General features: G+C 39.8%; 1 protein-coding gene across 13 annotated transcripts in view; it reads right to left on the bottom strand.

The window, feature by feature from the left end:
* Positions 1-12,533, bottom strand: part of GIGYF2 (GRB10 interacting GYF protein 2) — a 73,904-nt gene that overhangs the window by 16,531 nt on the left and 44,840 nt on the right. For 10 of the 13 annotated variants that reach the window (XM_053986896.1, XM_053986894.1, XM_053986895.1 and 7 more), the window contains 6 exons: positions 8,511-8,690; positions 3,494-3,711; positions 3,246-3,405; positions 2,968-3,168; positions 2,284-2,474; positions 1,419-1,578 (listed from right to left, as the gene is read on the bottom strand). In XM_053986896.1, the coding sequence (XP_053842871.1) occupies positions 1,419-1,578; positions 2,284-2,474; positions 2,968-3,168; positions 3,246-3,405; positions 3,494-3,711; positions 8,511-8,690 (1,110 nt within the window). The remainder of the gene's footprint in view (positions 1-1,418; positions 1,579-2,283; positions 2,475-2,967; positions 3,169-3,245; positions 3,406-3,493; positions 3,712-8,510; positions 8,691-12,533) is intronic. The other 3 variants (XM_053986902.1, XM_053986905.1, XM_053986901.1) reach the window with 2 other exon arrangements.

Raw genomic sequence — 12,533 nt, forward strand, 5'->3', positions numbered from 1 at the left:
CCACAACTGCTGCTTTCTCAACTGCACTGCACAGATAATTAAACAATCTTAGCCTGCTTCAACTCTTGCCTTCAAACCAGAGGAACCCTCATGTTTTACACAAGTTTTGCTTCTGGAACTTAGCAGATAAACAGATTCACCTCTAATGAACAACTACATTTTTTAAGATAATGAGGATCCAGTTTCTTTCCTTTGTAAAAATCTACACTTTTCCTTCTCTTCCTCTTTTTTCCAAGAAAGGTTTCAGTCATTCCTTTCAAAGGAGGGTTCCTATACTAATTTTACATATTCAAATACACAGAAAATCAGTATAAAAATATTATTTAACCAAGTAAGAACCACATAAATAAGTTTTGCAAAACATCTTCTGAAAAGTAGGAACATTCAGTAACGCTTGCCTTCTCTGTAAGGAGTATCTCTTTCTTGATGTCACACTGAAGTACTTAATCCAGCAACAGAAATATTTAGATTGTCACCCACCAATAAACACTGAGCAGTGACTGACATACAATGAGCAAACAAAAGAACTTCATGGTCAACATTCTTTAAACTTAAACGGATGAAAAAAAAACCCCTAAAGACGTGCAATACCTGCAGACAAGAGATTGACACAGATCCCACAAACACCACCCCCACCAATCCTATCTGGAGTTCACAGCTGCGAAGTCATTCACACTACAGAGTGTGAAGTACAGCAAGGAAAGAATTCACTAATTCACTGTTTAACTGCACTTTTGGGAAGCAGACGCTAAACCGAGCCCTGGGACCTCCAAAGGAAATGTACCTTCTGAAAGCAAAGATGCAAGTATCTATATCAAAGGCCTGCTTCAAATTTTATTTACAAAAAAAAATTCTTAAGCAAAAATTGAAAGCAGGGAGTAGTTCCTATCTATTATATGAACTAACAAAGCAGTGGCAGCAAGTGTAATTTAAATTGAGATTCTGCACAAGCACTGGCTGGTGGAAACTTGATTCTTCTTTGCCCTCGATTCTAAACAAACCACCCTCCCTGACTATTCCACGTCCTCAGGCTGAGTCTAGAAAACCATTTTCAAGGTTTCTTGTGGATTCTTTACAACAACTACTTGAGTGGTCACATTCCTTGTTTGTTTCTGCTGTTATCTGGAAATCTGAGTAACTAATGGTATGTGAAACAGGTTTTAGTCTAACCTAATTTACAGGAACATGAACTGATGGCAAACCTCAGCCACGATAAAGCACAGTTCTGGACGTTTGGCCTGCTGAGCTCATGGGGGCAGTGATGGGTTGAAGACATTTTCAAAACCTAGTTCTAGAATGGTAAATTCCCTGTGCTGCTTTTGTAAAAAGAAGCACCAGCATTTTTTGGTGGTAATTCTGTGAAGAGCTCTTTAACAATTCTGTGAAACAAAAGAGAAGTGTAAATGGCACAGACCTACCCTGAATTTCTCCTTGTGGATCTTTGTAGTACCACTTCTGCATGGCTTCATGAAACAGGGGCATAGAGGAACCCTTTGCTCTGTGCTCTTGGATTTTTGCTGCTAGTCTTTCATCATCAAGGGCACTGTCCTGCAGATATGCCACCATTTTTTCTGCTTGCTGGAAGAGACATCAAAACCAGCAAGAAATAAAGAGTTAGATGGGGGCTTATAGATTTGGAAATGACTGTACCAAACACAACCACCTTGTGCTACCCAGTGCTCCAGAGTGTACCAGCAATGACAGGCAGCCCCAGGACAGGAGTGACTGCTACACAAACCTGGAGCTCTGTCTACCACACTTGTCAGGCAGAATCCTGAACAAGCACAGTTCACCTGCTTAGAAAAAGCTTTAGAGCAACTTGCCAAGGAGGTCCCATGCAGTACCACAGTGAAAAATAAAACAGGCATGGAAGCATGAGCACAAAGAAGGCTCTACATCTCAGCAGTCACTACAGTTTCATCAAGACAGTGTTGTGATTCACTTACAGGATTTTTGGTTGGGTTTTTGTTTGCTTGATGGTTTGTTTGTTTGGGGGTTTTAACAGACATACATAATTTATCAAGGCAAATCATAATGCTACTTGACAGTGGTCATAAGCACTATGGTCTCTAGCTCTTCAACTCGGGGTATAGCACAGAAAAATACAACAGCTTGAATTATTTGAAAAAAAAAAAAAAAAAAGAGGGAAGCAGCTTTCAGTATAAATTGTGGAGTGTAAAGTTTTAGCTGCATTTCTGATTTTATGAGCTTCAAATATTTCCTGCATTCCACATTCCTCCAGTCTCTCTATTGTCAACAACAAAGGAATTAGAGAAATTTTACCTGCTCTAGGTGTTTGAGGCCCTCTTCATCATCTGGATCAGTGGGAATGTTGCCCATGCCTGGAGCAGCTGTGACAGGTGTTTGAACTGGCCGCAGAGCAGGATTTGAATTGGAAACAGGAGGAGAAAGATGAGCAGAAGCAGCTGTGTCTGCAGAAATCTGTGGCAAAGGTTGAGCAAGAGAAGCCAAATCTAAAGAAAAATGTTTAAGTTAGTTCATTATCTTTAACATAAATGACAATTACTTTTAAGAACTTAATGCACAGAATATTCAACAGCTCAAATTTAGCACCAAAGCAAAAGTATTTTCAGATCTTCCTGAATGTACTGCTTACAGCACAGGTACCCAGCCTAACTTCAAGGAACAAACAGTTTAATTCTATGAGTGCAGAACTTGGCACATTTGAGCATATCCCATTTCCTGGCTACACACATTTGTCCAGGCTATTCTGCTGTACCACAGTAAGGCACATCCACAACTAGCTCATGTTTCTCTGGACCACAGTTCAGTGTGAAGTACCAGTGCACTGCAAGCATTTGAAATGGCATAGCCAACAAATCCTGTATTTATAAATGAGTTGGTGAATTCTGGCTTTCCATCACAAGTCCTTGCCTCTTTTAAGGGGCTAGGATTATTCACAGTGAGTAATGGAAACTTACTAAATTTATCTGTCAGGTTTATTACCTTCCCCTCTGTTGGACATTTTGGCTGACAGTGTATTCTCCACTTGATTCTCTTTATCTTCTGTTTTTTCTGTTCTTTCTGGCACAGAATCTTCCTTCCTCTCAAAAAGGTTTGTCTGCAGCGGGTCTGAAGGCTGGGATTTTGGTGGGGTGTCTGACCTGGCAGCTGGAGATGATGCCTGAGCTGCTTCTTCCACTGCTTCTGTAACAAGGCACAGTTCTAAGTAACTGAGTTAACAGAAATTCTACACTGACAGTTACAGAAGTCATCCCCCTTACCTGCCACTATTCTTTCTGTTTTCTCTCCCTCCTTCTTGGTCTTTTCATGATCTTTGGCTTCTTCATTGTGGCTCCCTTCAGAATCAGACCTTTCCTCCCCTTCCTCCACAGGCCGGAAGTCCATCTCCTGTTCCTCTGGTATTGGCTCCTTCTGCACTTTCTGCAAAGTCAATGCCATCATCCATAACCCACTTGACATCACAGGACATTTGCACCAAGTGACCCAAGGGCCCAAAGCAGCTTTTCACCTTTAAAGAGTGAAACGCTCCAGAGGAGTCAAACGTGCCCATTTCTTCCTCTGCATCCTCCAAGCACCACTCAGGGAGACTGTCCCTGTCGTCGTCCATGCTGCCGCTGCCGCAGCGCACGCGGCGATAGCCCCGCTCGTCATCTCGGTCCCGGAAATCAAACTCGAATCTCCGCCGTCGCTCCATGTGCTCCCGCCAGCCTGCGGAATGAGGGCCGTCTAAGGCAGGGAAAGGAGCTTTACCACACAGTCCTGGGGCAGTGCTCACACAACGGGGGGGGAAGGACACTGACAGCAATTCAGAAAGCTGCTACACGGTACAGCCCACCTATGAACAGGCAACTTCAAGGCAAAGAAAAGGAGCATCTTGCCAATAAGCAGGAGACTTTCAAATATTGTCCACTGTATATCCTCACATTATTAACTGTGGAATAAGCATTAAAAACCATGTAAGGCTAAAAAAGCTTGTCTACAAAATCTAAAACAGGCACCAAAATAAGACAAGCAACACTAGTTGCCAATTGAATTTACCAGCCATCATTGATTTCAGTCTTTTGTGGCACCTTTACATGTGTAAGATTTTGTGTTTTCCTTCAGGGGCTCTGCAGCAGTTGCATCCTGAACAAAACACCCATGTTTTTGCCTCTTGCCCTCAGGTATGCTTTTGTACACATACATGAAAAATGGAGTGACAACTGTTCAAATACCTTTGAAAGGACTGGTCAGTCTCTGGAATGGTTTTTTTAAGCCATGGAATACCAAAACTTGGAAAGATAAGAAATGGAAGAACATTCCCAATTCATGTATAAACTTCATATTCAGAAGACACCTTCATTCAGCCAAGCTTCAAATCCTCTGAGTGCAATAATGTTATTTAAGCTGTAAAGAGCTGGCTGCTAAGGAAAACAAATTGGGAGTGAAAGGACTGTTCACAGCTTTCCACGAAATACAAGCCATCTTTATCACAAAGGGGAAAGAAAAATGAAGGCACCTTAGAGATTTTCATGATGGCTGTTCTTAACTGGATAAAAAAAAAAGTTAATTTTTTTTTTTGCTCCACCAATCTGTGCACCAGAATTAGTGCAGCCTCACAGTATCAAATGTCTACCAAAAAAAAAAAAAAAAAACAAATCACAGAAAAGGGGAGAAACATGGTCCTGTTTAATGACTGATGAATGTTTCCACACTGACCTTAATACCCTAACAATTAATATTAGCCATGCAAAAAATCCACTTTTGTCTCACAAATACAGGAAATGTAAAACAAACTCCTTCCAGAAACATTCTGAACTTCAATCTTTAAATTTACCAAGGAAACAAATGTTAGACTTTAACAATGCCTTCACTATTCCATATGTGCTTATTTGCGAATAATTCCACTGGATAACTTAACCTACACTTCTAGTTATGCTTCGCAAAGAAAGTAACATTAAACCATCAAATCAGTGTTCTGAGGAAATCTTTTTAATGCTATTAAGGAAAGAGATTTAAGTGTGAGAGGTTGTTGACAACCAGACAGCATTTCTGATTTGAGTCCCTGGACAGACAGCTCCTCATTACAAGCAGCCATGTCCATGTCAGGGTTTCCAGCAGGGGAGAGTAGCCTGCATTGAAGGGAGCCTCTGTTTTTCTACAGTTCACATGTCAGTATCAGGAGTGCAGCTCTTCATAGTGAGACACAGAAATGTGGTTTCTAAAGGTGAATTCTAAGTACTTTGTTAAGCCCGGGTATCTTCAAAGTTCATATGAAGAACCATTTAGTCTGCTTGCAGAGATTTAGTCAAACCATCTTTTACAGCCCCCACATTTTCAGAGCTAGGTGGAGAGGCAAAAAGACATAGGTAGCAGACTCATGCCCTTGTTTCTTAGTAACAAAATATGTTTATAAAAGCCCAGTTAGAATATAGGCCATAATTCAGGTCTGAAATATTAGGCTGCCAACCTTTTAAAGCAAGCCAAGAGGAGAGATAAACCTGAATTCTTACCTTAAGTTTTTTAACCAGCAGTTAAGACACAAGCACAGCTTTAAGTTCAGCTCCATACTATCTCTAGGCAGTAGTTATATGTTCAATATTTCAAGTGTAGAGACAATTTTAAGCTTAATTTATCCCTTGCAATTTATGGTGACATTGTAGGTAAAAGACAGGACTACTGGCTGCTTCAGGAAATCCAAGAACACATCAGCCTTATTAATATCTATTTCTCTCTTTAAACTTTTATTCTCTAACTCTGCAGTAAAATTTTCCATATATACCAGAACAACACTAAATGCTAAACTGAACACTTCACAAAGGAATAGTACACTTTTCTGGCATTATATACAGACCTAGTTCTTCTTTTGCTCAATTTCAGAGCAAGATTCCCCAATGTACTTTAGTTGCTTCATGATATTTAAGAAATGCAAAGGAACAATGCCCAAAAATTCAACTCTAGTTGAATCACAGCACCTGAAAGTGTAGTGAATCAAGATGAATTTGAAAAACCTTTCAAACAAAGCAGTAACTGAAAAATCTTTATATGAGAGTACAGCCTAAGGCCTCTCTTAAATGCTTCTCAGGAAAAAGATCAATTTGAAAAGCTATTTAAGCAAAGACACAAAATAATATCAGAAATTCTAGTCAAGAAAAACTTAGTCCTATTCCTTAAGGCTGACTTGGTAACCAAAACCATAAGCATCTATAGATCAATCACTATTTTTGAGACCAAAACAGGTCTGTATATGTTTCTGACAAAACAGACTTGGCCTTGTAAATTTAAAGGGCAATCATTGTATGAATGCAAGAATTGGAGTAACAGAAAGAGGGGGTTTTTAGACATTTAAAATTTTAAAACATGGTTAAAAATTAAAAGGGAAAAAAAAAAAATTCTTCGAAGCAGCCAGTGAATCTAGATCTGTGATCACACTCTTCCAGCAGTTATTAAAGCCAGTGTAAAGATCCTAGCAGGGAATACACAGAGACAAGCCACAGGAAGGACCAACTAAACAAATTACAACAGTCCTCTGAAGATACTTCTCTATTTTTTAGCAGGACATATGACTATGCTATTACCTAACACCAGAGTAAGTACGAAGTAGTACTTTAAACCACGCCAATTTGAGTTAAACTCACTGTTTAAAGCAAAAATGTGATTTAAACCATTTTGATAGTTCTGTGGCTACTACTAAGAGGAGAATTCAAATACAGCTCTGATGAAAGCTGAAACTAGGACAATACAGCTGTCAGCTCAGGCTATCTCAAAATTAGCAACTTTTTTGCAAATTCACGTAAGTCTTTGAACAGGCTATCAATGATAGCTGCTAAAACTAACTTATAAGGGAAGTTCAGTTCATTTCTACTACACTGTAAATTCAAATAAGTAGTATTATTTTCCATGACAGAAGTGAGATGAATTTTCAAAACCTTTCTCAGAACATCCAAAAAGTTCAAGACCTGAATGAACTTCTGGAGTTTGAGGTCTACACTTCCTTTTAAGCTAAAGCATGCAGGCTGGTACTCACAGAACACTCCACTCCTGAGTATCACGCTGCATCATAAGGAAGCTGGCCTGATGTTGCCTCAACTAGATAACAAAGCAGCAGTGTCTGATCAACAACTGTGACCAAACACCAGGGAAAAGAAAATTATATTCTTCAAAATTTGCCTCTTAGCCTTGCTCTAAATAGAAAACATATGATGACAAATCAACCCCTGGGCTCATTGCTACATTTTAGTACAAGAGAACAGCTGTTTGAGAGCTGAGTTATAAACAGCTGTGAAGAAGGCTCAGAATAGAGGTCATGGTTGCTCCCAACAATAACTGTACAGAAAGTCTTGGGATGTTGAAAAGGGCAACAGAGCCATTGTAAGAGTGACTGGCACTTTTTTTTATTGAAGAGAAGTTGTCCACCTCAGCTCCAAAAATGTCCTGTGCTTTCTTTGCTTTCCTATTAAGTTTAGCATGGAGCAAAGGACACTCAAGCGGGGAGACCTTATCACCCTCTAGAACTACCAGAAAGAAGGTTTAGATGGGCATTAGGAGCAATTTCTTCACTGAAAGGGCTGTCAAGCATTAGCACAGATGCCCAGGGAGGTGGTGGAGGCCCCATCCCTGGAGAGATTTAAAAGCCATGTAGATGTGGCACTTAAGGACACGGTTTAGTGGTGGACTTGGCAGTGCTGGGCCAACTGTTGGGCTCAAACACCTTGAAGGTCTTTTCCAAACTTAACAATTTTATTATTCTATGAAGATGTAATAGTAGAAGGGCCTAATCCCCTCCTGGTAATCCAGAAGCCTTCTGCAGCCAAAAGATAGCCAAACCCAGGATCCCACACCAGGTATGACTGAATCTTTCTCCAAAAAGAAGGGAAAAAACTATAATATGTTTTAGTTCTACTACTGAAATACCAAGATCTGCTTTGTATTTCTCCTGCAATTTCAGCAATGCTGGAAAGCAAGTGAACAGACTTGCCTTGTCAGGCCTGGGAATGGGAGAGTGAAACCAAACAGGTGCCTGAAATTTATTGAGACAAGATATCCTGTAACTAACTACAAAATGTGTAGAGCAACATATTTTGAGATTTTCCAGGGATGCTTCTTAGCATAGCAAATACATCTGCAAAACTAGAAAGAGGTCAATGACCAGAGTGGTTTAGTGTCAGTGTCACTCTGTAGCATTAGGTATGCTGTCTAATATGGGTGATTTCAGCCCCCTCATTGTCACAGCCACAAAGAAACAGTACTATTAAAAACACCCCTTATTTTACCAGGTACATACACACCTGGAGCACAACACAGTGCACACCTGGAAAGTATTGTTCCCTTAAATATATTAGGGTACTGAAGATGCTAAAAGGAAAACAAAAGGCACAATTTTATGCTAATCATCTTGTGACCAGGAGCCACATGTGCCCAGAACAGTATTTAATCGCCAAAATTATATGAATTGATTTTTCCCTGAACGTGGCACCTCCCTCTCCTCATGGCCTTTTCCCTCTCTCTGTAACCACAGCTGCATGTTTGCCCAGCTCTGCTCTCACCTGGACTGTGAGGACGCCACCTCTCCCCATCCCTCCGTGACCCAGCCAGTCGCCAGCCTCCATCCTCATCTTCCCCATTCTGCTCCTCCCTGAAGATGCGCCAGTTCTCGCTCTCAGAGCGTATAAATTCGTGTTTCCTCCCCGCGGTCACTGTCCCACCTTCCTCAAAGTTTGGTCTCACTGCAAAGAAAACACAGGCCAGTGAACATGTGCCCTGTCTTTACAAACACAGAAATACAAAAGGGTTGAAATCTTGCTCTCTTGAAGTCAAAAAACGCACCAGAAGTGATTATAGGAACCTAGGAGAGAACAGAAACTCAAGAAGGAAACATGAGAGATTTAAGAAATCCAGGTCCCTATGTACTTTGGCAAAAGTACATATGTCCCTATGTACTTTGGCAAAAGACAAAAAAAAAAAAAATCTAGAAGGAAGCAAAGCATATAAGCAATTAGAACATGGATAGGAGAGGCAAAGGAGGAAAAGGTAGTTTAAGAGATGTAGGGAAATGTAACAGAAAGAAGTCAAAAGTGTGCAGAGAAAAAGAATAAACTGCTTTATCATGAAGTGTCTCAAGCTAAATGGGAGCACAGTGTACACATTATATAAACCAAACATACTTCCTAATTCTGTAATAAAAAGAAGGTGAAATCTATTTATTTAATCCAGCATACAGCAGTCTAACTATTAGGAAACACTGAAAATTTAAAGTAGCATTGAGGAATAAATAAGAAAAAAACTTAGCAATGTTAACATTATGCTGTGAATCCATCTTCTGCAGAGCCAAGGTCAGTGTATGAAGGGCTAGAAGCAACTATGCCTGAGCTGAAGGATAAGTCTACTAGAAGTTTAGGAGACAGGATAGTCTTTTAGTTGCCAATGTACATTATGTTATATTTAAAACAAAACATAAAATCCTGAAGTACTTATGAAGAGCAACCTTGCCAGAAAAGGATGATACAAATATTTTTATGAAAAGACTCCACATTATACACCAAGATTTCCAAGTCGTACACCAATATGCCAAGGTTTAACACAGATGCTGCTTTCACTGCTGACTTGCCCTGACAAGACAGCCCATCACTGAAATAAGTTTATTCAGCTGTGTAGCACCAGAATTGTCACAGGAACCACAGTGATGTCATTTCTTTACTGGTACCATAACCCAGTGTTAACCCGAAATTATGGTGCTCTCTATAAAAAGAAAAGTTTTCAAGTACTAAAGAAAGGTATACTGAATCTTCCATCTTAGAAAGTCCTAAAAACCAAAAATTTAAGATGTTATTTGGTGAAGTCTGTTTGGCATGCCTGCTTTCTTAGACAGGAAAAACAAAATAAAGTAGGATCATGTACTAAGACTCCTGAGGTAGAAAGAGACATTTTTAAGTATTTAGTTTAGGATGCATAGGAGAATGCTTTCTCAGCATCAGGCAATTTTTTCAGTCCATGAAAAAGATGAGGAAACAAAGAAGATCTGAAATTCTGTGGCATATCAGATCTCTGTTCAAAACATGAAAATTCTTCCTGCTACAGATACTGCACTCTGGAGACAGGAAGCACACACTGGCTCTTCTATTTTGTGTGCACCTTGGAAAAAAACTTCTTGGACATCCCTTCTCCACCATTTCAAAACACTGGAGGGAAAAAACCTTTATCTTTCTCCAGATCTAAATTTTTTTAATACTTTTCCCTTATGCTGTTCCCATATGAAGAGCTAAAGCACACTGGCTAATTTGAAGTCCAGCACCAGTACCTAATTTAAAGTCAAGCACCAGTACCAACAGGCAATGTCAGCTATGAAGCCAAGTATAACCCAGTTACACCTTTACTTCGCTAAAGGGGACATCTGGCTGAAGATCACTTCTGTATTTGCTGGGTTTTGAGAAACATAAAAATCTTCAGACAATATATTTTGGGGAGTCTCTGGTAATACTCCAAATAAAACGAAATTGCTGGAGGCACTCAACTCCCTTCATTTGGTACCTGTGATGCTGGCAACTTTTTATCTAGAGTGGTTAAATCTTTGCAGATGAAGTCAGCCACATTCTATATTTCCTGTGCTTCATGGAAAAGACAGGAAAGGAACAAGCTAGACAGAAAAATCCAAGTCTGGGAATTTTTTTTAATAGTTTTGGTATCTAAAAAATATAATGCAGACTACAGTAACAAAAAGTGCAGGGAAACCTCTCACCATTGCTCCTTGGATGGGCTTCCCATAGTAGAAAGGCAAAAGGCAAAGCTACAGAGCTGAGTCAGCTGGAAGTAAAACACACAGAGGTGCACAGGAGAGAGCTGCAACCCAACAGACCAGGGAGCCTAAGTCCCAGACAACAAGAAAAGTGCCTCATTCTTTATGAAATTATTTTAAAATGCTACAGAGAGGAAGAGAGATCCATTTTTTTTCATTTTGCATCACATTAGGTTTTTTCTTACTAAAACAGTTACCAAAAGAAAAAAGTTATTCGAATCACTATTTTGAGACATGAGAAGTAATATTTTTACCATTTATCTATTATTTTCATGAAGACTCACAGCTATTACTTGACACTTATTCAGTAACATTAATTTGAGCTATTTTAGACTCTACCAATAAAGGAAAAAAAGGGGATGTTATTCACTTTCACTGTAAGTTCAGCTGATTCTGAAGACTGCTCTTTAACACAGATAAGCTCTCAGCTCACAGGTCCTGTTCCACTCTTCCAAAAACATTTAGGAGGAAAGGTCACTCAAAGAATATTGTGCAGTCTGCTTTGCCACTGTATATCCAGATTTTAGCCCCACTGCACATCTACTCATACTATAGGCAAATCAAGGCAACTCAGGTTCTGTTAGTCCTTAGGACAGCAGATTTTGTTCCCAAGAACTGAACTATCAAAGTCAGGTTTTGTATGCTGAACTTGCAGAAAGTGGGGTTTGAAACATATCTCTGTAAAGGTTACAGAACATCAAATGCTGTTTGCCAAGACCAGACTCAAGTGAGATCCTGCCCCTCTTCTGATTTTAAATTCTGTAGCATTACAAATGTAGAAATGAAAAAAAAATCAAATATAAGGGGTCAGTATTATATCTGAGCATGGGATCACCTGTGGTTCCAAAACCTTTCCAAACACAGCAGCACTCCAGTGTCACATCAAAGACTGTTCTGATGCCACATTCAGTGGAATTAAGAGGAAAAAATGTAGTGTCTCATGACATACTTCAGTTTTCTTGTTTACTTCAGTTTTCTAGGACATCACAGCAAGCATCAAAGAACAAGGTATGTGTCCAAACAGGTCTGGCATTAGATGATCCTGAAGATTACACAGACCAGACAAGAAACTGGTTCTTTACAAACACAAACCAGTCACAGGTTAAGGATCAGAAAAATCAAGTTACCCAAGTGACAGAAAGACTCTGACAAACTGAATACAGGAATATTCCTACAGATTACATCTAAATTCATAACTTATAAAGTGCCAGTATACTCTTTGCAAACTGTTTTTAGATTTGAGAACAATAATTTCAGCTGAAATTACTTAGATCACAGAGTCAGGACTTGGCAATGTTTTAAGGATGAAAGAAACTAAAATGCAATCTATGGTTTTGCCTTGGACTAATTGACTGGACTTCCTGAAGAGAAGGAGCAGTAAAAGGGCACCTCTGTTCAGGCCTGTCACAAAGCCAGCTATGGTGTTTACAGAAAACTTCAGACAGAGCCGAGTGGTATCCAGCCAGAAAAGCCTACAGCTGTGCAACACTGATTTGAAGGGATACTGACTGTGGAGAACAAGACTGGATTCAGGGATGTGGCCCCATGGCAACACATTTATGAAGAGGACTTACTAACAGAATGGCAAATAACTTCTGTTCTCCAGGCTGTCAGCCCACGTTTCCTATGCCATCCTCACTGTCTGGAAAGAATAAACAGGAAAGTGATGACTGACAGCACTGCTGTTTCCTCTACAGAGGGGCAAGAACCAGGAGAGTCTATTAAGTACTTTGACTTGCTCTCTTCTCTCTGCTGCCTGCTATATAATTCCTCAAGA

Source organism: Vidua macroura, chromosome 10, assembly GCF_024509145.1.
Source record: "Vidua macroura isolate BioBank_ID:100142 chromosome 10, ASM2450914v1, whole genome shotgun sequence".
Classification (NCBI taxonomy): domain Eukaryota; kingdom Metazoa; phylum Chordata; class Aves; order Passeriformes; family Viduidae; genus Vidua; species Vidua macroura.